The sequence below is a fragment of the Crocodylus porosus genome, unplaced genomic scaffold (assembly GCF_001723895.1).
Source record: "Crocodylus porosus isolate Cpor-Errol unplaced genomic scaffold, CroPor_comp1, whole genome shotgun sequence".
NCBI classification, from domain to species: domain Eukaryota; kingdom Metazoa; phylum Chordata; order Crocodylia; family Crocodylidae; genus Crocodylus; species Crocodylus porosus.
This window is the reverse complement of record NW_017728949.1, coordinates 68,356,068-68,381,314: the sequence shown is the minus strand read 5'-3', so window position 1 is coordinate 68,381,314 and position 25,247 is coordinate 68,356,068. Positions and strand designations below refer to the sequence as shown.

The 25,247-nt window shown below is 43.4% G+C and overlaps 1 protein-coding gene across 1 annotated transcript in view; it reads left to right on the top strand.

The window, feature by feature from the left end:
• The window catches only part of DARS (aspartyl-tRNA synthetase), a 75,009-nt gene that overhangs the window by 17,115 nt on the left and 32,647 nt on the right, over positions 1–25,247 (top strand). The window contains exon 4 of the mRNA XM_019554272.1: positions 4,374–4,476. Coding sequence (XP_019409817.1) covers positions 4,374–4,476 — 103 coding nt within the window. The remainder of the gene's footprint in view (positions 1–4,373; positions 4,477–25,247) is intronic.

The window sequence follows — 25,247 nt, the reverse complement described above, 5'->3', positions numbered from 1 at the left end:
GAGAATTTGGGGCTGAAGATTCGGATGTACTTTCAGACTGAGGTTGGACAAGCATTGGAACAGACTACCTAGAGAAACTGTGGAATCCCCATCAATTGGAAGTTGCCAAAAGCAATTTAGAAAGACACTTGGCTGGGATGATTTAGGCAGGGGTAGTCCTACCTGAAGCAGGGGGCTGGACTAAATGACTGTAGGAGATCACTTCCAGCCACTTTCCTATGATCTTGTACATACCAAAACCTGAGACTTACAGGATGCAAAAAGGGGATAACTCATCCATACAGGATTATCTTTTTTTATACATTGTTGAAAAGGAATAGATTTGTCTTGTAGTTGGTTGATTTGTAAGGGCATACTTTATAAACATAAGTATTACATCTATTGATGAAATGTTCTATTTAATTTTAAAGCCATGAAGATGCTTCTTTACTTCTGTCTTCAATTCCTTGGCTGTTACAAATGTATAAGCTCATTTCCCACATGCTTACTTGCTTCTTTGCTGTAAGGTTGAGATCTCTGAAGTATGGTGGTTTTTTGTAAATTGTGTATGAAAACAGTTCATTTACTTTAGATTAAGACTTCCAGGATCCAGATGGAATGCAAAGCTTTTCATAACCGAATCACTTGTAACATTAACTTTTTTTTAAGTCAACTTAGTGCTTTTATTGCATATTTACATTGCTGGCTTTGAACTTTTTTTAATCAAACCTTGTGTGAAATGCTCTCCATTTACCTTTTGGTGCTAGAATGTATGGGGCTTGCAGCTGTGTTGCAGAAGTTGCAGTCTACATCATTGCAAAAGAAAGCTTCTGTTCTCATTTTAAACTTGTTCAGTGCATAACTTTGTGAACTGAGACTATATGTACATGCAGTGTAAATTTAAAATATTAAAATTATGCTTTTAATTAACTGTTAGATTTGGGTCTGGAGGAGTAGTAATTGTAATTTTGTTATAGGATCCATGGTGTGTACATATACATTGGTTTAGTATTTTATAGCATGCATAGGCAACTACAGGAAAATGACCATTTATAGTGAAGTATCTGGCACTTAGCAGATGTCCTGTCTCCAATTTAATGGAAATATTGTTGTTATGGTACAAGTCAGAACAGTGTGTTAAAAGGATAATGATATGAGCTGTCGGTGGTTATGAATAACTATTAAATATATATTGTTAATGTACCATGTCAGAAGAAAATGCAGTTAAAATCACAATCTCTTGATAACTCTATAACAAGTATGAAAAGAAATGTGGAATTGTTGCAACTGTTAAATTTATACAGCTATTTATACAGTGCTTAATCTCACTGAATTAGATGCATTTAAGTGTCAACAAACTGCATTGCTAACTCTTTGAAACTGCCATGATACTATATTTATTCAGATCTGAGACAAAGGGCAGGGGGTTTATCCCCATTTAACATGAGGGGAGCTCATCTTAGATTCAAGTACAAGGTAGTGTGGGGAGGGCAAATCGTTCTGCCTCTGGCTCCGACCCCAGGTTGGGGATGGAGCCACAGCTGCTGTCTGCACCTCCACCCCCTGCTGCTTTTGCCTTCTCTGCCAGGCCCCCCACATGCAGCCTCAAGCTCCCTGCAGCCCTTTCTCCTGTCTCTTTCCCTGCCCCCACTGCTTACCCTTACCCTACTCCATCCCAGGGCACTGAGCATGGGTCCCAGTCCAGCTTGGTAGCAGAGGTGGCAGTGTGGCAGCTCTGGCCCCAGCTGCAGGGCCCAGCCAGAGCTACCACATCCCTTCAAGGGTAAACGATAGTGGTGTGAGTGGGCCGGCAGGGGGGTAGAAGCTCTGTGGGGAGGTGGGGAGATAGAAGCTGTGGGGGACACAAAGGCAGTTTGGGGGCAGGCAAGTAGTGGGGATGACTGCCAGCAGGGGGCAAGGTATGACAGGGCAAGGTGTCAGGTTGCTTGACCTCCCACCCCCCCAGTGCCTCCTTACCACCTGCTCCCCCCCACATACACTTTCTGCCCCCTGCCACTGCTTTCTGTGCTGCAACAGTGGTGGGGATGAATTTAAAATAACCCTCTAATAATTAGATTCTGTACATGGAAAATCATAAACTTATATTTTTACCATGTATAGAATCTAATTACTGGGGTGGGGGTTGTCTTAAATTCAGAGTCATCATGGACTTGGGTAGATATGGTATAGTACATCTTACTTTCTATTCCTTAAATTCCTGCGAAGACCAACATATTTCTCTGGATTTCTCCGTTAGATTTTTAATTGTTCTTTCTAGGTTTCTGTTTTTTTCTGAATCAGTACTCTTTGCTATTTAAATCCCATTTAAATTACGTGCTTATACTATATTGTGGAATGTCTGTTTCTCATTACTCTACTCCTACTAGACATGTCAACTGAAAGATGGCTCATAGCCACCCTTAGTAGCTAAGCCAAGTGACGGATGTTATTTAAATTTTGGAAGTTAGTGAATACACTTATGATGTTGGGGGATAGAGTGAGCCTGCTTAAATGACTTTAGAGTAAGTCATGCAGTCTTGGGCCAGGCATCTGATTTACCTTGTAGTTCAAAGTAAAGTACAACTTCAGGGTAACATTAGGTGAAAGAATAGGTAAAGTAGATACTACCGTATTTACTCAAATACAAGATGAGGCTTTCCCCTCCCCCTCCAGTCAGCATGGGTGGAAAGCCCCTTATCTTACATTTGTTTACAATGTCTTGTATGTTGTCTATCATTAAACAGCTACCAAAAGCAGGGTATGCTCAATAATGGAGACCAGCTATGAAATTGATTAAATGCAGCCAACACTGAGTGTGACTATACAACACATGGCCTATATTGGGCAAACATGCTGATGGAACCTTTTTTTAAAGACCCCACAAAAAATGGGCAGTTGCTTCACCAGGGAGAGAGTGAGCACTGGGCCTGTAGACACTGCAACACCAGGCCAGGACTTAGCAGGCCCGGAACAAGCTCCAACACTTTCCCCAGTGCCAAAAACACTGATGGGAACATACAGCAAGGAAAGGTTAGTGCAGCCCATCTGAATAAGATGTATGGTAGTACTCATTAAGCACAGTCCCATTTGGTGTTGACTCTCTCTTTTAAGTCATGATAAGCTACTACACTGACCACTTTTTTTACTTTATCTTCACTCCCAGAGTGATGGTGTGCTTTTCTTTTCTGTTTCCAGTGATTCCTGTTTCTTCATAAGTCTTAAATGTTTGGCAAACATCACCAAATGGGGCCCCAAACAATTCACCCAGAATCCCTGTCACATTTGCTCTTGGCCTATCGCACATGATTAGTGTGGCCCCTTCCCACATGAGGTGGAACTGGACCAGGTATCCCTGCACCTTATCTTCATATACATTTTTGGAGGCTCCCAGGACTCATGGCAAGAAGACTTGGTTCCTGTCATGAGTGGGGAGTGGGGCTAATTAATTAGCATGTTGATCCTTTGTGGAGTGTATCTGGAGTACACGTGCATTATGAGCAGTGTTGAGCTGTGGTGTCACCATGGCTTGAAATTCTGTTGATTTTGAGTGGTGCCCAGCTCAGTGAGCTCTAGGGTAAATCATTAGTTTCTTGATTTTAGACTAAGACCATGTATAGCTTGTGCTGTTTATAAGTAGGTTAAAAGTGTGTTTCTAGAGCACCTGTGCTAAAACTTGCAGCAGTTTCAAAAAAGGGTAGAATGCATCAATTCTGGATGAACTAAGTATATGGGTACTATATGCAAATTACTAAAGGTAAGTTTTCAGATCAGTATTTTCAAATTGGATCCTCATTTTTATATGCTATGGGGAAAGGGTGTAACAGTAAGGAGGGGGGTAAGGTACAGACAGAAGAAGGAGGGGACAAATCGAATTATTAGATTTACATCTGGAAATTATAACAAATGTATACTTTTACATTCTGTATGCAGAAAATGTATTGGGGGTCATCTTTATAGTCAGGGTTGTTTTCTATTCAAGTAAATATGTATAACTACATTTCTTGCATTTAAAAATTTAGAGAATTTAGAAGCCGTCTCAATACACAACTTGCAGCAGTAAGAGTTGGACTTCTTATAAAGAACAAACTTTTAAAATGTCAGAACGTTACAAAATTGTACTTTTATCAAAGATCAGTCCATACCAGTTATCTTGGTCATCTTGTTTTAGAAGCGGATTTTTTTTTTTTAACATCAAAAGCGCTTGTTTATGCCCTTGGAGAAGATCATTCTGGCTTATAATTGCAGTGTTGGATGAACATGCATATAAATGTACTTTGTGGTGTTTGCGTGTTAAACTTGGGCTTAATTTTAAAGTAGTAAAACATTTTTCTCATTCACAAAGATTCTAAGTAACTTGTCCTTAATACACCTGCATTGTTTCTCTCTTTGTTCAGGGAAGCAGTGTTTCTTAGTCCTACGTCAGCAGCAGTTTAATGTCCAGGCTCTTGTGGCTGTGGGAGACCATGCAAGCAAGCAGATGGTAAAGTTTGCTGCCAAGTAAGTAAGCAATTATATCCTGTTGTCAAAGTAAACAATGGTGGGAACCAAGACTCCTAGGGGTTGGGACCATTTTCACACATTAACATCAATGCTTCGTTTGTTTTAAAATGTAGTTATTTAAATTGTCAGTTCACTATTGCCTTGAATAGATTACACTTACAAAAGATAAAATAGAACACAGGCTTGAAATTCATTCTCAACTGCTGAAGCAGCATTCTCTCTCCACAGACAACCTACATTTACTTTCAAGCCAGCTAACAAAAAGCCTGGGAGGCTTAGCATTTTATTTTGGGTCTGTGTGTGCATGCACACATGCTGGCTTTTTTTTTTTCTTCCTTAAGCTTCATTGTAGTAATATGTTTACTAACTGGATATGAGGGCTGAACTACATTTTGTTTGGAAGAAATTCTGTGTTGCAAGTTTAATTTTTTTCAATTCAGAGTTGGTGCCACAAACCTAATTGGTCTGTTTCGCTCTAATATTGGTATTAAAGTTTGCTTTCTTTTTAAAGTTGCTGTTTTAAATATTTTTGGGGGGGAGGGGCAACAATTAGACTTGCCAGTTGATAAAAACGTTACAGGTATTTATGTTTGGCTAATTTTGTTTGTGGTATTCTTGAGGCTGAAGAGTTACCTTTTCCTTGCCCTTCTTTTTTATGTTTGATGGAACTTTCAAGCTTTTGATCATCTAATACTGTATATATCTGCATGGCATGGTGATTTTATAGAATTTTTTTTACACTTCTGAAGCTTTTAACTGGCTGTCCACAAATTACAATATGGAACCAATCACTGTAATAATGTTTAACATGTGGCACTTAAGCTGTTGCTGGTCGATGTTTGGCACTGTTTGTAGCTGGGAAGGAAGCCCTCAGTAATTAGCTGCAAAAGTGCTAACCCTTTCATATGTTAGGGAAGGGAGGTATTCATTATAGTGTGGGGTCCCAGAAGCAGAGTTAAGATGGTTAGAACAGTGCTGCTGCTTAGATGCAAGGCAGGGGGTGGAAATCAGCAGTGCCTATTGTTTGGCAGTACTTAACATGGTTGGCACTGCCAGCAAGAGATACGACACTTACAGATGTTTAGTAGACAAAATGAAGTAGACAGTTTCAGTAGCTTGCATTTAGTCCTGTCAGGCCCTTAAAGGATATCTTAAAAGGGGTTCTGTGTCTTACAACTCCAGAAAACCACCTTGTCTCCCATTTCCCATCAAGTCCTGAATTGGATTGTCATGGCTAGAAGAGTCAGTCTAGTAGCTTCGGTCTTCTCAGATTGGATGTCCTGCTATTATTTCACACGCGTTTCATAGCTGTATTTTCCTGAAGTCTTAATTTCCTCCTAACTGGTCTTTTTTTCCTCTCTCCTGTGGCCTTTGACCCAGATCTGCTGTTCATCCATTGTCCCCGCTTCAAACAATTTCCCGTATTTTGATTTGTTACCATATTCCTTCCACTATGTGCAGTCTCATGCCAAGTCCTTGTGCTGCTTCCCTTATTAATCACAGACTTCTACCTTTTGTGTTGTAGTCCTACTTCAGAAGCCGTGTCCCTACACCTTGGTTGTCATATTTTAAACAATGTGACGTTTTCTCTTGGCTGTCCTCTCATTTTTATTTCTTTAACCCCTCCTGGTCATCTTATTGCTGTCCAGCTTCCAAGCCTCAGGGGCCACGCACTCCATGGTCTACCCCAGTGACAGCTGCGCACAGCGCAGGCCGCACCAGGGCAAGCCGCAGCCCCCCCGGGCCACATGCCCTCACGGGCACCCGCTGCCCACCCTTCCGTCCCCCACTGCTCTGCACTTCCCAGGCTCCCCCTCGGCTCCCCATGCTGTTGCATTGCCCCACCTCCTGGAGCGGGAGGGAAGGGGAGCCCAGAGACTCTGGCTGCTTCCACAGGAGCAGCAGTAGGGCAGGAATCTGGGGGATGCAGTTAAACCCATGGCAAGCCTCTAGTTGGACAGCCCTGGTTCATTGCATCAAATTCAGGCACCTGTTCTCATCCTTCAAGGCCATACATTATATCACCCCTCCATCATTTTATTCATTTCTGCTTATACTCTGTCTGCTCATCATTCCTATTCCTTCTTCTTTTATTTCCTCTTTGCCTAAGGCCTTCAAACAGATTGTCTCCTTTGCTTTAGAGACTCCCCCATCTCTCTAAGTACTGTACGGCGCCGCAACCTAATAAACCCTAATGACCTCATTCTGGACTCTTTCGTACTTTGTTCTGCTTCCAGTAATCCCTTTTTAATTTCCATTACTTGAAATACTACCCCATATCTTGCCTTCACAGTCTTGTGTTTGTTAGATTGATGTTCTCTGAGACTGTGACATATTCTTTTTTTGTAGATTTAAGGCTATTTATAAATGATGATTAATAACCTTGTTGCTTTTCTCTTTTTCTTTTTAATTTTTGGTGTCCTTCCCCCACCCCCCCCAACTTTCTTGTTTCTTGTTCTCCAAACGCAAGCTGAAGAAATAACCGAAGAAAAAATTAAACTTTAACTTGACCTTTTCCCCTGTGGCATCTTAAAGACCTTAAATGTGATGCCACTTGATATCACTCGTGTATTATTTTTACATGCATCAGAGAATGCCTGAGACGCTTGAATTGCGCTCAGTGTTTGAAACTTTGTCCAAGACCTGCAGTGACATGATCAATCTCTGGCTTACAAAAAGGATATAAGATAATCAAAGATCTGACTGATATATATGAGATTTTTTTTGCACATAGTCTCGCAACCAGTAAACAAACTAATTCCTCTTTTTGGTATTGGCACACAAAAAATGAGAACTTTCATAATCTCCTGCAGTCAAACAGCATTGGCATACACTTAGTGAATAATATACTGAATACTTCAGCTTTCTTGCAAACTTATCTGCATTTAGTGAAAGATTGTCATTTCTTGTGTACTTTAAAAAGTATAGAAGAAATAGTACATTGAATTATTAGAAGTTTTTACATTATGAGAAAGAGAGAGAAAATTGCTGACATGAATTTGGTGCCCATAAAAGATATTGTATTAATAATCAGGCATTTCAAATACTGTCTATCCAGAAGAATCGTAGTGGTATTGTCACTGAAAGCCATGGTTACTGTCACTTAAAGCTTCCCCTGGTTTCCCCACCTTGAAACCTTAGCTCTGTTTCATTTGAACTTTTTGTAGAGGTAAGGAAGTAATTATCTCTTTGCCCTGTTACAGGCCTCTGCCAAGACTACTAGTAAGTGTTCACCTGTGCTCACTAAAGTCCGTAACTAAAATATTTTGCAAGTTGTTTTTTCCAGAAAGTATTGGGTATGGGCAGTGCAAGTTTTTGTTTTGTTTTGATCAACTATTGGGCCTTTCCCTGGTACAGCTTGTACCACAGGAGGAGGAAAACTCTGTATTCTGATTTCAGTTAATGACCTTGGTCAAGCATAACTTGACCTCCCTTTGTTTCAGTCTTTCCTTGGAAAAATGGGTCAGAAAAGGTTCTAGCTTGTGGAAAAACTTGATTAAATAACCAATTTTAAAGTTATTGTTCCATTTGTCCTCTTATTTTTTTAAAAGCAAGGTTATACCAAACAATAAGAATGTGCTATCAGACATGTAAATGGGCAGCCAAATGGAGCTTCTACATGTTTTTTTGTCATCTGTGTTGGGTACCTATCACCATAGATAGCTATATCTATATAGAGATATCGATATTGATATCTATATCTATATGTAGATATCAATATTGATATCTATAGATATATAAAAACAATAATAGATTCATATTTTCAGATCCTTATATTTTTAGCATGTTAAGAAACAGTGAATGATATACTGCTTGTTTACTAGATAATTGCATTTTTGCTCATGTTTTATTAGGCAACTGCATTAAGATGGTGCCTGGCAGTTACACACACAAAATAGCAGATACAACTTTTGATTAAGAAAGACAACCCTAAACATTTTGGTTATTTCATTCAGGTTTTTAAAACCAATGGAATCATCCCCTCATTTTTAGTTTTCATCCTTGATGAATTTCCTTATGCTGGATTCAGCACTTTTCTTTTTTTTTTTTTTTTAATTTAAATAAAAGTGCTGCAAATCAAGTGAGGCTGCTCAGGGGAGTTTATCTGCGTCAATAATTATATGTGTGCAGTATTGAATTGGAATAATCTTGCATCATTTATTATAAACTAATGTAAGTCCACCTTATAGGCAAAAGGTCTCCATTAGCTTTGCTCCTACATCCATCATGCTGAAAGGGGTGCACACCTTGCCACTCTTAAAATGAGTTAATGAGTGTAAAAATGTTGCTACTTTTTCACTCCTGAGTACACCAACACAGTTAAGGTTGTCAAGTACTGTCATCATAAGTGGCATCAATTTAGGGTTCTGTATCGGGCTTACTGTTGCTGACTTACAGGTAGAAAGCAAGGTATTGACTCCAATTCTAAGGAAGTTGGTTAGGTCTGAGTATTGTAAAATTGTGCTTTGGTACTATAGCCAGGGCCATCAGGAACCAATATAGTTAAATTATGGTTTCCATTCAGACACTGATTAGTCATTTATCGCTACTGAAACGTTCCAGTATGGTTTGCCTTGTAATGTTCCCTCCCACAACACACACACCCATCACTACCAAATATAAGCAATAGCAATGCAGCTTTTTAAAATATGATTAATGTAGGAAGGAAATACTTCATAGAAAAAGTCTCACAACCTCTTTTGAACACCTATAGCACCAAAGTGGCTGGAAACAGGCGGTTAAAATGAAGCATGAAATGACTCCTCACTGAATAGCATGTTTGTACACTCCACAGAAAACTGACCTTGATCACTATAGATCTTAATTTCCATTAAAACGACTTGTTCACTTTAGTAGGGTTTAGGTTGGGCTCTAATATTTTTATATACAAGTCTTTGAAAAGTGCATTTCTGCAGGTGTGTAGTTATATAAAAGACAGAATTCACAAAAGTAAATTATGTAGATACCACCCAAAAGTTCAGTCCTTAAACACACTGCATATATCATATATAGGGATCTCAGTAAATTGTGCTGGAAGTGCCCCCTGCAGCAGCTCCTTTAAGATTATTCATTTTGTCTCTTGCCCTTCCAGCCCCTGATTTAACAGAGGGGCACCGCCAGCCAGGTCATTTGCTGCCAATCTCCAGGGAAGCGAAAACTACAGTTTTAAATAAGCCACAGTTTTCGCTTCCCTGGTTATCAGTGGCCTGGCTGGCAGGGCCCTGCCACCAAGTGGGCCTGTGCAGAGTGGCAGGTGTTTGACTTTTGATTCAGCTGATTCAGAGGTACAGTGATTCGAGTCACTGTCCCGATTCGATTCAGCCGATTCGGATTCAGACATTTGGTGCAGATTCGGAGATTCAGCCATAGACTATAACGGGTAATCACTAAAATACCCATAACTTCCGTCATTTTCTTGCAGATGAAAACAGCAGGGATGGTAGCCCCTTCTAAGGCCACGAAGCCTGCCAAGTTTCAAGGTGATAGGTGCAGGGGTTTCTGTGAAAGTGCCCGTCAGACTGTTAAAAGCATAACTCGTATCACTTGTGTGTGTTAAGGGATATAGGTTGTAGCCGTGTTTGTCTGAGGACATAGGCAAACAGTGTTCTTTGGGTAAATCTGATATCTTTTATTAGACTAACTGAATAATTGGAGAAATATATCTTCGCAAGCTTTCAGGTTTAAAAACTTAGGCTGAGGGAAGCATCTGCAGTTAGTGTGTGCGCTCTTCCTGGATGGAATGAATAGTAAAGAAGCCAGAGGCTGGTATGCATACAAGAAAGCCAGTCAGTGTAAATGTAAATTGGGGCCTCGGGGTGAGAGACAAGCTGGGGGGTGGGGGATGTAGCAGGTAAAAGTGGAGAGGTACCTGGGGAGTCGGATGTCAGGCAGGTTATAGTGTCATAAATCCAGTGTCTATATTGAATCCATGAGTTTTTGTATCTAGGAGGTGGATGAAATGAAGTTCATAGGCCCTTCTGTGAAAAGTGGTTTATAAATTCAAACAAGCACCAAACCTCATTAACCTCATCACCAGTAGCAAACTTCCTACAGCCCCACATGCACCAAATGAATTTTGCCATGACAAGAAATGCAAAACCTGCCAAGATATTTCCAGTGCCCCCACAATTACTACTCCCCACAACAGAACTGTCACCATTCCTGGATCTTACAGCTGCACCTCCAGAAACTTTTTATGTATCTCATCCAGTGTACCGAATGCCCTGATGAAAAAATACGTAGGAGAGACCAAGCAGTAACTGCACACCAGAATGAATGCATAATGGAAATCTATTAAAGACAAGAACACTCAATTACCAGTGGGGGCACATTTCTCACAAGAAAACCACTCTCCAACCTCTCAGTTCTAATCATTAAAGGGAATTTACAAAGCACATTTCACAGACAAGCCTATGAACTTCGCTTCAACCTCCTAGATACAAAAACTCATGGACTCATTTACTATTCATTCCATCCAAGAAGAGCACACGTACCAACTGCAGATGGTTCCTCAGCCTGACAAAGGTTTTTTAAACCCAAAAGCTTGCTAAGAGATATTCTCCAATTATTTAGTTGGTCTAATAAAAGATACCAGATTTACCCAAAGAACCTTGTTTGCCTGTGTGCACTAAGGTAGAGCCAGATGAATGCGGCAGGGATGTTATCCTGTAACAGGGGGCCTTCCTGGTGACGGTTAGATCTCAGCCTGCCCACCTGTTTCTGGGCCAACCGCCTACCCCTCTTTCGCCTGCCATGTCTTGATAGAAGACTGATTCAAATGTTACCCAGGCGGGAGTTCTGCCCATTTATATCCCTGATGTCTAGGGGTGACGTCCATTCCGCAGCTCCATACCTTCCCGACACTGCGGTCCATGCCTTGCAGGTTGCATCCTTCACCCCGTCCAGCTCTGGTCCCCTCTCTGGGATTTTTGGCTCCCCCTTAGGCCCTGGCCCTGCCTTCAGGCCAGTCAGAATTCTGAGACTCTTGCTCTGGGCATTCCTTGCAGTGGGCCCCTGGGAAGCCTTTGACACCCTCCCCCCCCCCCCGCTTTTGGGTCCTGGCCCTAGCACAGACCAGTCAAGGGTACCTCAGGTCAGATCTAAGCTGCCTCCATGTTCTCACCCTCACAACTCCACTGCAACCAGTAAGCCTCAGGCCTCTCAAAGATCTTACAAGTCTGGGCTTTCCCCAGCCAGGACTGCATGAGTGCAGTGGCTGGAGGTTATCAGGTGTCCCCTATCTGCCTTTCATCAGGGAGGTTTGTGATCCTGGCATTTCCTGGGGCTGCTGTGCCATCTGCAGTCCCACCATGCCTCCCTATCCTGGCAAGGTGCAGTTTTAGGTCATGCCCAGAACCTTGGGCCTCTTCCTTCCCTATAGCCCGAACCCATACCTCCAAGTTCTTCCTCGCATGGGAGCTCAGCAGGGAGATTTTCTTCCCTTGCTGGCTGGTGATAAACTAAACTGCCACCTCCAGCTCTGACACCAGGCCATTAAATGGTTTGGAAAGCAAATTAAAAAAGCAAATAGTTGTGGAGGGAGGAAGGTGGAACTCATTCTGTCTGCACACGGAGCTTGGCGAACCCCAGCAGTGGGAGGTTCACCTTCAGGAACACCAGGATCCAAGGAGGTGCAGTGGGGTGTCACAACATCCCCAGGACAGGTATTCCCAAGACAGGACAGGTGTTCCTGGGCAACTGTGGCCAGATCCTGCCACACCTGGCTGCAGGTTGCCCAATAGGCCAAGGGGTTGTATTGCAGCGGCTCCATGTCCTTGGTGAGATAGATAGTCACCAAGGCCTTTGTGCTACCTGCCGGGTGGTGGGGTCTGGTTCCTGTGGACCCTATCATTGAAGCCATGCCCTTGGCCCACATTGGCAGCAGCTGTGGTGGAAGAAATTGGCTGGTGGTTGGAGTGATGGCACAGGAAAGTGCATCCCCCTCTTCCACGTCCCTCCACCTGTGACCTTTTGCCTCCCTAACTGTTCACCAGTACCTCCGTCTGGTGATAGAGGGTTTTGCTGCTGCAGACGTTCCCCTATGCCCTTGGGTTGTACATTCCTGCCATCATGGGGAACATAATGGACCACAATGGCTCCAGCTATTTTTTGATGCCCTTCTTCAGCTGCTTTGCCAGTGCCTGCACCTCTGGTGAAAGCGGCTTGCCCCAGCCTGAAACATCAGTCCCCTGGAACTTTTCCATTTCATTCTCAAGCTCCTTCACTATGGGTATCGCCAGTGCAGAGGGTCTCGGCAGCCTCAAGGAATGGCTTGAGGACCACCAAAACCTGGGAGATGGTATTACACTCCATCTTGTTAAGGGGGCCACTGATCCCAATCTCCCAGAGAAAGGCCATCTCATGCATGGCCTTCTGTTCCTCAACCAGCCTTTCCAGCATACCTGTATGGGGAGTTCCACCAGGTCTCCACATCCTGCATGATTTTGTGCTGTGGGATGCTCAGCTCTGCCTGTTTGTCCCGCGGCATCTTGCCCACCTTGATGTTCCAGTGGAAGTAGCCTACCACCTTCCTGCATTTTGAAATGAGATGGCTGGTAGTGGTGGCGCTGCCACTGGGAGCCTTGTCCCTTCCAAGGTATTCCTAACTACAAGGTGAAACTTGTGTGCCACACAGCAGATGCCAGTCAAGTTAGCATCATGCACCACCTTCACTATATTGCCACCGTTGTTAGTGACCTTGAACCCGCAGGTGAGCTCGCCCTGCCCAGCGAGCCACCCCTGCACCATACAGTTCATGGCCACCGGGATCTCCCTTGCCATGTGGGACTCGTCCACCATCTCTGCTTGAAGGAGAGCCCACCAACACCCTGACTGATAGCACCAGTGCCCTGTCAGGGAGAGGTAGGCATAATCTCCACCCTGGCTGCTCCAGATGTCTGAGGTGATTTCATAGATTTCATAGACATTACGACTGGAAGGGACCTCGGGAGATCATCGAGTCCAGCCCCCTGCCCAAAGGGCAGGAAGTCAGCTGGGGTCATAGGATCCCAGCAAGATAAGCATCCAATTTACTCTTGAAGGTGTTCAATGTAGGTGCTTGAACCACCTCTGCTGGCAGACTGTTCCAGACCTTGGGGGCTCGGACAGTAAAGAAATTCTTCCTTATGTCCAGCCTGAAACGGTCTTGCAGGAGTTTGTGACCGTTCGACCTCGTCATCCCTTGGGGCGCTCTGGTGAATAAACGTTCCTTGAGATCCTGGTGGTCACCCTTAATAAACTTATAGGTGGCCATCAGATCACCCCTGATGTGCTCAGCCACTTGCGGCCCTGCTTTCTACAGCTTCTCCCTCAAGTACTCCCTGCATGCCTTATACAGGGAGGGCACCACCATCCTGCTAAAAGTGGTGTGTGCAGGCACTTAGTAGGATGGGGTCATGAGCCACTTGAACCCTGGACGCTCAACTAAGGAGAAGGGCTGGCCATCCAGACCAAGCATCTCCCCAATGCTCTGGGTGACCTCACTCACCTTGGAAACATCCCCCACTTTGTCTCCACCTTTCCCGCACTGGTCCAGGGTGGCCTGCCTCTGCTTCTTGGGGACTGGAGCTTTGGTGCAAGAGGGGAACTTCTTTTTGGGCACTCTCCCACTGGTGCCAGGCTGAGAAGGAACAAGGGCAAAGGGGTGCTGCCTCCTGAAATGCAGCAGCATTGAAGTATTTCTTCTCCTTGCCCCAGCTGATCTGCTTTAGGCAATGCTGGCAGGTAGCATACCTGGGATCATCTGCCATCTCAAAATGATCCCACACTACACTCCCCACCGGCTTCTGTGTTCATCAGTTTAATAGATTCCATAGATGTCAGGGCTGGAAGGGACCTTAAAGATCATCAAGTCCAGCCCACTGCCCCAGGGGCAGGAAGTCAGCTAGGGTCAAAGGATCCCAGCAAGATAAGGATCCAGACTTTTCTTGAATGAGTCAAGAGTAGGTGCCTGCACCACTTTTGGAGGGAGTCTATTCCAGGTCTTGGGGACTCGGACAGTAAATAATTTTTTTCTTATGTCCAGCCTAAAATGGTCTTAGAGGAATTTATGGCCATTGGTCCTTGCTTTCCCCTGGGGCGCTCTGGTCAACAGACATTCTCCTAGATCCTGATGCACACCCCTTATGTACTTATAAGCAGCCACCAGGTCCCCACCGAGCCTGCGCTTTTCCAGGCTGAAGAGTCCCATGGCTCTCAGCCTCTCTTCATAAGGCCTATTCTCTTGCCCTCTGATCATGTGCATGGCTCTCCTCTGGACTCTCTCAAGCTTATCAGCATCTTTCTTGAATTGAGGAGCCCAGAATTGGATGCAGTACTCCAGCTGCAGCCTCCCCAAGGCCGAGTACTGGCAGAATGACATCCTGAGATTTACTTGAGAAGCATCTATGGATGCAAACCAGAGTTTTGTTTGCTTTACCAGCTGTGACATCACATTGGTGGCTCATGTTCATCTGGTGGTCAGTCATGACCCCCAAGTCTCATTCAGCTGTGGTGCTAGCAAGCATAGCACTGCCAAGCCTATAAGCATGCTGCATTTTTTTTTCCCCCAAGGTGGAGTGCCTTAAGTTTATCGGTATTGAACTTCATTGGGCTTGTATCCGCCCACTTACTAAGCTTATCCAAGTCAGCCTGGATCACTAGCCTATCCTCAGGTGTGGACGCTATGCCCCGAAGTTTAGTATCATTGGCGAACTTGGCCAGTGCACTTCTGACACCAATGTCCACATCATTGATAAAAATGTTGAAGAGAACTGGTCCAAGGACAGAGCCTTGGGGGACACCACTGGTCACAGAGCATCATAATGATTTGCTACCATCTATTACTACTCTCTGGGTCTAACCTCGGAGCCAATTTCCCAGCCATCAGACTGTGATGTAGCTGAGGCCACAGTTGGCCAATTTTTCCATGAGGCGGTCATGGGCCACAAAATCAAAGGCTTTTTTTAAAGTCCAGATATGACATCAATCTCTTCTCCCTTGTCCAAGTGATAGGTCACCTGGTCATAGAAGGAGATGAGATTGGTCAGGCAAGACCTACCTGCAACAAACCTGTGCTTGCTGTCCCTCAGGATGTAGTCAGTCAACTTATCAAGAAGGGTCTCTGATCATTTTCTCCAGAATCTTACTGGGGATTGAGGTCAAGCTGATTAGCCTGTAACAAGCTGATCCTGCCTTATCCCACTCCTCACCAAGCAGAGGCACAACAACAGGAGGAGCTGAGCCCCCTGCCCCCACAACCTCCTGCAAAGTGCCTTTCAGACGAGACCTGTCTCTAGGGCAACTTTGAGGGGGTGTGGAGCACAAATTCAGATTCCTCCTCCTTCCCCAGAATTTCCTTAGCTATGGCACTCGGCTCCTCTGCTTCCAGATCCAGCTCCTCCTCTGGCACTGGAAGGCTCATGCTGGGAACTGAAATTGGGGTGGAGACTGTCATGCTGGTGGTTATTACTGGTGTTAGTGGAGGTGGTGCAGATGCAGACACTGCTCCCACCTCCTTGTTCCCACTAGCAGCAAAAGACTCATCGCTGCCAGGAAAGAGAGTGCATCTGTGTTTCGGGCAGTGGGAACTTGCAACTCTCCTTCTGTCCCCTCTCCCTTCCGTGTCGGAAGACCTGGCACCTGGCTTTTCAGCACGTTTCATAATGTTTGGTGTCCTACAAAATGTGTGTGTAATATGTATGTTGTGCTTTCCTGCGCAGTGATGACGCACTGTCAGGGAAAACATGAAAGAAGAGAGATTAGCTACCAATAGAATAGATAGCAAGCCAGAGCCTTTCAGGCACTGCTGATCCAAGAGAGACTCAGCTCACAAAAGACATAGATCACTTCACACACAGCCTTATATGTTGTTTCTGTGTCCCTCTTCCAGAGCATTGTGATTGGAAGGGAACTCGAGGAAAGATCACAGTCACCGACCAGCTATAGATGTCTGTGTCAGAGCAGTCTTTCCCCCATGTCTTTCCCCTCCCTCTTCTCAGTTTCTGTTTCCTGCAAGCTTGACTTCCAAATCTCCAAATCTTTTCTGAATCGGTTTGAATGCTTCTGATTTTGATTTAGACCTTTTAATGGGTCTCCTGATTTGATTCCTGACCGCCAAATCAGGCTGAATCTCTTCCAAATCAAATCGGCTACCAAAGCTTTGCGCAGCCCAAGTGGCAAGTGACGAAATGAAAAAAAATTAAAGGAGCCACTGTGGGGGCAAGTTCTGGTGTGATTTACAGAGATCCCTGCTAATATAATAGGGAATAATAGCCAAAACCTGCTGGTGTGCACCGTACATTGTGTATGCATGCTATTAATTAGACTTCATATTTAATTTGTAGCCCTTGAATTCCACTTAAGGAAAGGTGTGTATTATGTCAAAGTAAAAGTAGCATTTAGGTAGTGTGCCTTATTTTCTGAGTTAGGCCAAAGCCACATTCTCACACAAATTGAAATGACATGAATGCAATATATGGATACTAACAAAATAATGTTAAGATAGGTTAGAGAAAAGAAGTTGTTTAAAATATAAAGTTAATAAAAGTATTCTGGAACATTGACAATTATGACATAAGTTATACTTGTATGCAAGTTTGCAGGGAAAATGTATGTTCTTACTTGATTTAGTGTGTAAAGGTGGTGATATACAAATGCTGAAGAAGCATAGTGAATATATGTGGAACTTTATCTTTGCTACGTTTTTTTACATCAGGGTTTTTATATCCAGAACCTTAACTTCAGCATAGTTTTTCTTTATGGAATACTTTGTTTCCTTTTATGAAGCTGCAAAAAACAAGATGTTGCACATATTATACATATTAACAATTAGATGACTGATAGATTTAATAAAGTTATTGTAAATAGAGAATCATTTCATTTCATAGAGTTTGTTGTTGCAGGGAACTTTTCTCAACCAAGAACAGTTTAATATATTCTTCTAAAATATCAATAAATCCGTTATATTGATCAAATAACAACTAATAGAAAGTGATTCATTATAAAGTAGTTATTCTGGGTTTTTGCTTTCAATAGGAAGCCGTTGATGCAAGTTGTTGTCACACAGACTGCTGCAATGCAATCATGTGGTTAGGGCAAAGTGTTGACTAATCGGCTTACAGATGAGTAGGCATTCAGTGGCCATTTTAGTAACCATATTTTTGTTTTGGTTTTGTGGAAAGAAAGTTACAGGGGGCACGTCTACACATGCCATTAATGTGCAGCAATAAACTGCAGAGTTTATTGCTCCTGGGTTACTCCCGGGTGCACTGTTTACATATGCGCCCAGCCCACAGCACATTGAGCTGGGTTGGAGCAACCCCAGCTGACGGAGGGGGGCGAAGAAGTCAGCCTGCCACTCTGAGGCTGTTCCAGCCTAGCTCAGTGTGCTACAGTGGGGCTGGCTGGGGCTTGAGGGTGCCTTGTGCCTCAGCTAGCTGGATCGGCATCTACACATGCACTGCTGTGATGCCTAATAGGGGCGCATGCATAGACGCTGAGACATTTACTGCACAGTTAATTAGCTGTGCAATAAACATCTCGTGTAGATGTGCCCAGTGTAAACTAAAGGCAGAGGTTGCTATATGAAGGTAATTCGACTTATGAGTCTTATTAAATAACTGCAAAGAAATATGAAGACTGAAGTATTATCAGTATTAGTTCGACCATTTTTCTTTCCAGTAGTCTAGTCTAGCTACTTGCATTTTAGCAACATAAATTAACTGTTGATATAAGATATTGTTCTGGTTTTTGACTCACTTGTGTATAGCTGATTCAGGTAAGTTTTTTGTCTGTATGAGTTTTGTCTGTATAAGGAAATTCTACTGAAAAACTTCCACTATGGGATAGCCCTGCTCTAAAACATGTCTGCAACATCTACCAGCAGGTATATAGTCATATTACTTAAAAACACACTCCTAGTAGATGTAGGTTAAACTATAGACACTTCTATTAAATTACTGGAATTGTCCATAAGTTAGCAATAGCCTTAAGCCATTATAGAAGATTTGAGACTGCTCTGACTTGCATTTTATGCCAAACAAAGCCAAATGAAATTGTTTCTACCCTCTAAGAACCTGTCTCCTAAATTGTGCTGAACGTACTTCATGCAGGGCTTGTGACTTGAATCTTCACTTGTATTCTATATGCTTTCTAAATGAGCAAGAGCACACTTTCTGGTTATTTAACAAAAATGTTTTTAAATACTTGTATACATTAAAAATGTTTTTAAATACTTGCATACTTGTAAATGGAAGAGTGAGCGTATGCAGTAGAAAATTCTGATGAGCTGTATAATGCTTCTGTGTGCATGGGCAATTACACAACGGTTTGGTTTGTAAGAATTGTTGCTAAAGCAGAAGATTGTAATAGGTTTAGTGGTGCTGGATCGAGAAGTCATAGTGCTTCTAAAGTGCATGCCAGATTAAGCTTTAAAGCTTTTCTGTAATTGTTTTTTGTCCAGAACAAAATTTGTAAGCTCAGTTAGTACAGGATTTGTAAGCTGTGTAAACCAAGTATTAAGGTTACATAGTCAATGCCTTTTTCCAATAAATCCAATGAATTTTCTTGTACTTTTAAACTGACTGTATTTTGGGTTTCATATTTTGTACATGTTTTCTTTCTTGAATAAAAGCTTGCTTTAAATAATAAAGTGTATAGGATGTGCAATCTAGGGAAGTTAACGTGGGTGGGATGTAGCTTTTGGTATTTCCGAGTTCTTACATATTTGACTTTGCTACGTTTTGTGGCACATCAGTGCTATATATTTTAATTTGAAGAAGATACTATGATATGACCTTAAGTACCATATTTGCTTGAATAGAAGAAGTTCCCTGCTTCCCCCGCCCCCAGTTAGCATGGAGGGGAAAGCCCCTTGTTTTTATATTCAATACAAAATAGAGGGGGGAGCAGGCAGCTGCTGCTGCAGCTCTGACTGGCCCTGAGCCCAAGTCAGGGCCAGAGCGGCTTCCTGCCCCCCCCTTCCTCTCTGTAACGTCTGCCCCCCAGGTTACTGTCATGTGCGTGCTCACTGCTGGCTAGGGGTGGGGTCTCTCTTGGGCACGGAGCACATGAAAACTCCTTCCCCTGCCTGGCCAATCAGCAGAGCCAACACTGCTGCATGGCCAGGCAAGGGCTCAGCTTCCATGTGCTATACTCTGGGATGGAGCAGCCCAAGCAGAGACTGGGGAGTTGTGGGGGGGGAGGGGCAGAGGCTGTGCGGAGTTGGAGGGGTGCGGGGGGCAAGGGGGCAGGAAGGCTGCAGGGGAAAGAAATGGGCAGGACAGCGGGGCCATCTTACCCCTCTCCCCTCTTTCCCCCAGCCCTTGCTTTCCCTGCTGTTGCAGTGTTGGGAGGATTCAAGACAACTCTCCAGAACATAGAATTTTATAACAAATGTACAAATTTTCCATATATAGAATCTGATTACTGGGAGGGGGATGTCGTATATTCAGGGTTGTCTTGTATTCAAGTAAATATGATATGTAGCAAGTGCTGGTAACATAGATTATAAAGATAAAGTATGTACCTATAAGAAGAAAAGCTAATAGTGTTTTACGTTTAATAAAGAATGAGTTTCACTTTTGCTGAGTTGCTTCTACATTTTTATTTATAAATAGGATAAGTCTTCAAACCAAAATCGAAAGAATGACTTTTAGTGGTGCCGGCCATGATCACTGGAATTAAAAAATTGAGTAAAGAGCAATTCTACCAAGTTAGTTGGTCTTTAATAATATTATCTTTTTTCTGGAGAATGTTTTCTTCATTGTGGTGAAATTTGAATGTCTAATGGGAAGGGAAGAAAAATTGCATTTAACAGGTATAAAACTTCTATTTTCAATTAAAATAGCTGCACTTATTTAGATTAGCAAATTGGTGTTTGAGCAGTTGCTGGGGTGCTTACATGAAAAAGGAAATGGTTGAATCTCAGCCCAGCTGTTTTCAAGCTCAAGAAAGACATTACTGAAAAGAAAAATTTTGTTTTTACTGTCTTTTTAAAAAAAGAGGGAGCTAGTAGATGCATTTGTGCATCATTTAGTACAACATCCTGTGCTCACATTTCATCCTCCTACATTGCTTTTTTTTCTTTTTCTTTTTTTACCCAAAACATACTGCTGCTGCCCCCAGACTTTCTGAAGAACTTCAAACAGAATCAACTATAAAGCAGCACTTTTCATTTAAATATTTTTGTATCACTCTGCATGCCTATGCCATTCTTCCCCTTAGAGAACCTTGTTTTAAGTAATTATTTAGAATAGATTCTCACCCAAATAAATCCTGATTTTTAAAAAGGTGAATTTGTCAGCCTGTTAGCTTTGCATGCAGCTAGCCTCCAAGACAAATGAGCAGACCAAGGACTCTAAATAATGGCCTCCCAAAGGAAAGCGTTCTTGCTCCAACTCTCTTCAACATGTATATATGTGATATGCCTGCTACTTCTTTGAGGAAATTTTGCATGTGCTGATCTGGCACTAACAACAAAGTTAAGGACCTTCAAAACTATTTGAAGAGACGCTTACGTTAGATCTGTCAATAATGGCAGAATATTTCGGCAAGTGGAGCTGCGACCAAATCCAGCTAAGTCTGTTATCTCAGCATTTCACCTCAATAACCACAAAGCACATGTTCATCTCAACATCACTTTGCGGAGAAAAATTACAACATGATCCAACTCCATCCTATCTAGGTGTGATGATCGACCGCACTGGAACCTTTTGTAATCGTCTTCGAAAAAATAGCTGGGACGATTAAGAGTCAGGTGAACGTAGTGTGCAAACTTGCCAGAACAAGCTGGGGTACAACTGCAGCAGTACTCCACACCACTGCTATGGCAGTGGTCTTCTCAATGGCTACTGTGCACCTGTCTGAGCTGTTAGCACTCATGCCAAATGTGCGGATGTCCAATTAAATTCTGCAAAGCATACTACCACCGGAACCCTGAAATCTACACCAATTAAGTGGTTACCGGTGTTGGCCAATGTTGTTCCTCCAAACATTCGCCTCAGTGAAGCTACATACAGAGCCCAGACCTTCCTATCCATAGAGATTTTGAAGAACCTCCGGCTCACCGGTTGGTCTCCCAGATACCTTTGTGGATACATTTTACAAGCCCTTGTAGGACATGATAGCGTAGTATCTTGGAGGAAAACCTGGAATGAAACCACTTTTCAGAATAAGCATCTAATTTCGACCCAACAGTAAAGCCTCCTGGTTTTGACCTTCTGCAAAAAAACATGGAAGGCTCTAAATCGGATCGTTAACTGGGCATGGCTGCTGCAGTCACTTAATGCACAAATGGTGTACAGGAATTCCCACTTAGCACTCTTAATTGGTTCCTGAAAAAACGAGCATTAAGCAAAACAAGTGTTTAAGCAAAATCAAAGTATTTGACAACCCAAGATTGCGACCTGTGTCTGGCCATGCCCCCTGCTCCCACCATGCAAGCACAAAAGTGGGTCTGGGAGGGGCTGCTGCTGGGGTCCCATGCCAGTGCCAATGGAACGGGGGGGCGGGTATTAAACCGCACCTTCCCTGCTTCACCCTGCCAGCCCTGGCTGGGGTGTGGCCAATGCCCCCTGCTCTCCACTTGACTGGGGAAAGAGGGAGAAAACCCTGGCAGGGGCTGCCCTCTCCCCCACTCAAGCAGTGAGCAGAGCAGGGGGCAGAGAAGCAGGCAGCCCCACTGTGCAGATCTGGGCTGGGGTCCTGTGGGCCATGGAAGGAATTTAAACCTCTTTCTCTCCCCTCGTTGTGTCTGCTGGCCCATGCCCCCACCCCCTCCTCTCCAGCAGGGGAAAGTCTGGCAAGGGCTGCTCTGCCCCTGACAGGCTGTCCCCCCAGCCGAGTTTCCCACCCCCATCCCCTTGTCAGCCAGCCCTCACTGCGCTGGCTAGAGAGCAGAGGGGCAGGGGAACCTGGCTCTGCTGGAGCAGATAGCACAGCACAGCCCAAGGCTGTAAAGCATCCTGGGGTGCTGGAGGGTTGTGATTTAACTTGAAGCAAGAAGGGGTCTGGGACAGAAATTCCATAAACCAGTTTGACCTAAGTTTAAGTCTGATACTGCCTATAGCCAGGTTTATCTTAAATCAGTTTCAGCCATTTTGAAACCAGTTTATGTGCACTGAACTTCTGTTCTGTTACAGGTTTAAACCAGTTTCTCATCACTTAAACCAGTTTGTGTAACTTCTGTTCCTAGCCCAGAAGTTCATAATTTTTCTCCGTGGAGAATATCTGTCAGGAGACAGAACTTCTGTACAGACAGAGCCGTCCTTCGCAATTCCAGTGTGCATTGATTTTCTCCTCCTCCCATGGGGGAGGGAGAGCGTGCGTCAGTCCCAGCCAAGCAGAGAGCAGAATGTGCCCCTTGGGTGCTTCTGGCTGGAAGAGCCCAACACAGAAGCACTTAAGGGGCATGTTCTGTTTCTGGCTTGTTCCTTACCTGAATCACTCTGCAGTCCTTGGGTGCGGGGAAGCATACAAGCCTACTCCTTGCACAGCCTTAGCTGGACTCCAGCACAACATGGGAGAGGGGAGAGCCTAGAGAACTCTGCTTCACACGACACAGATCTTGCCTCCTACCATCTGTGACCCTGAAAATCCCTGCCTACGTTCACGTAAAAAAAACCCAAAATTTAAAACCCCAAAAAGCTCTGGGCTGCATTCGCTAGGGCAGCATTTCTCAACCCATGGGTCATGACTCAAAAGTGGATTGCAAGAATATATGAAAGGGTCATGAACAAACTTTAAAAAAAAACAACGGATCAACAAACTTTAAAATATGGCAAACCATGGGTTTTCCTTTGTAGGCTGGTAGGGTTCCAGCCTGCAAGGGGCTACTTGGGGTCCCTCCTGCCCCACACACCCACCCCCTATGCCACACAGGGGAAGCGGGACAGGGGCATCAAGTCAGGAGTGAGGGTCAGTGGATTGGGACTGGCCAGTGATGTTTACAAATGGGTCCTGGTGCAAAAAAGGTTGAGAACTACTGCTCAAGGGGATCCTGGGCAGCACAACATCCATATACAAGCTTTTTGCTGTTTTGTCTGAACTTGTGTAGGGGTCAGTTTTTGTCTCGGGGAAAGCAAATCTGGGAGGAGAGTTGCCCTGGATGATTTGAATATGTTTACACAGCCGTAGTCTTCTATAATATCACTTTAAAGGACTAAGAGCCAGCAAAGAAAATTAAACAGATAAAGTAGGAACAGTGAGAGGGCACATATCTTCAAGGCTCAGTTGCTGTAACTGGTAATTTTTACATTCTTACAGATGGCAGAAGTCCTTTCTATGTACATCATTTAGTATGTAGAAGGAAACTTTACGCTTGAGAGTGACATTGCAGGCCAGTGTACGTATGGTACAAAAAAACAGATGAAAAATCTAAACTTCAAGGAAACATTTAGCTGAAAACACTGTATATACACTCCTAATTTCACATCCTGTCTTTTGACTGACTGCTTAGAAGATAGCAGGATAATATAAAGCTTAGCTCCCTATCTCTTCTTCACCAAGTGGAGGCACTGACTTAGTGACTCTCATTTTCACTATATCATTGGGGAGATCCAGCACTGAACAAAATAAGCACAACCTCAGGCATATGCCCTAAGACTAGCCATCATTTTGAGATGATTTTTTCCAGTAAAATGGTAATGAAATTAATATGGATCAATAGAGTCCAGAATGAAATTGCTTTTCCATATAACTCTAACTTACTGCTTTTAATCAAAGACAGCCTTTTGGGACAAAGGGAAAATTAACTTTTTCTTAGTCCAGACGGGATAACTGTAACAAAAAAAAGGCACGATAGAAATATTTTAATGAAGGTGCCCACTTCTAGATTTAAATGAGCAGTTAGAGGACAATTCATCTGTATCTGAAAATAGGCTAATTAGAGCAGCAAACTCTTTCCATGCTGTATTTATTATATATAGGTTGAAGATGCTCTGTACATGATGCACATTGGGTTCTGAAGTCCAAGGGTGTGTTAAGTTCTCATACACTTATCACAGAAGAAAGTGAATCACAAAAGTGACAACAGGTCAAGAAATCAAATCTAACCAAACCTTTTTTGTCTCCAAGTACTCAGATGTTTTGCCTCAGAAAGCTACTGTTCTCTCAGTTTGCAAAGAAATGTGTTTTTTTTCTGAAAGTAAATGCATACAATCATAATGTTAGCATGTTGTTGTAGCTGAAAGACGCTTCTCATTTGGCATCACTAGCAAAAGCACAAACAAAACATGTGCCTGTTCAGTTTTGTTCTTAACATAATGTCACTTTTATACTCAGCAGACTGCAACATATGCATCCTGCTTTGAAATCTGTCCTTAAAAGATGCCTGCCTCTGTGATATGTTACTACCTGACTCGGTTACAAGTAAAACAGATTCATCTTTCGGTTAAAGGAAAATAAATAAAATTGCCAGACAGAAAGAAGTATTAGTGCTTGATAGGGCTTTGTGAAGTTTCAGTAGCCGATTCGATTCGGAGGAGATTCAGCCTGATTCGGGGACTGAATCTCTGAATCCTAAATCGAATCGGGAGACTAATTAAAAGCTCCAAATCAATTCAGAAAAGATTCAGCCATAGACTAAACAGGCAGCTGACACAGCTGCCTCCAGCTGGTAAGTCTGGGGTTGGGCAGGGGCATGGGGGAGGGAGGGACCGAGGCTGGGGCTGGAGCAAGCTGCCCAGCCAAGGCGGGAGCACAGCAGCATTGGGAGCACAGGCTATGCCCTGCTGCCACTTGCCCCCTTCCATCTGGAGCAAGCCACCCCCACATGCCACCTCCGCATCATG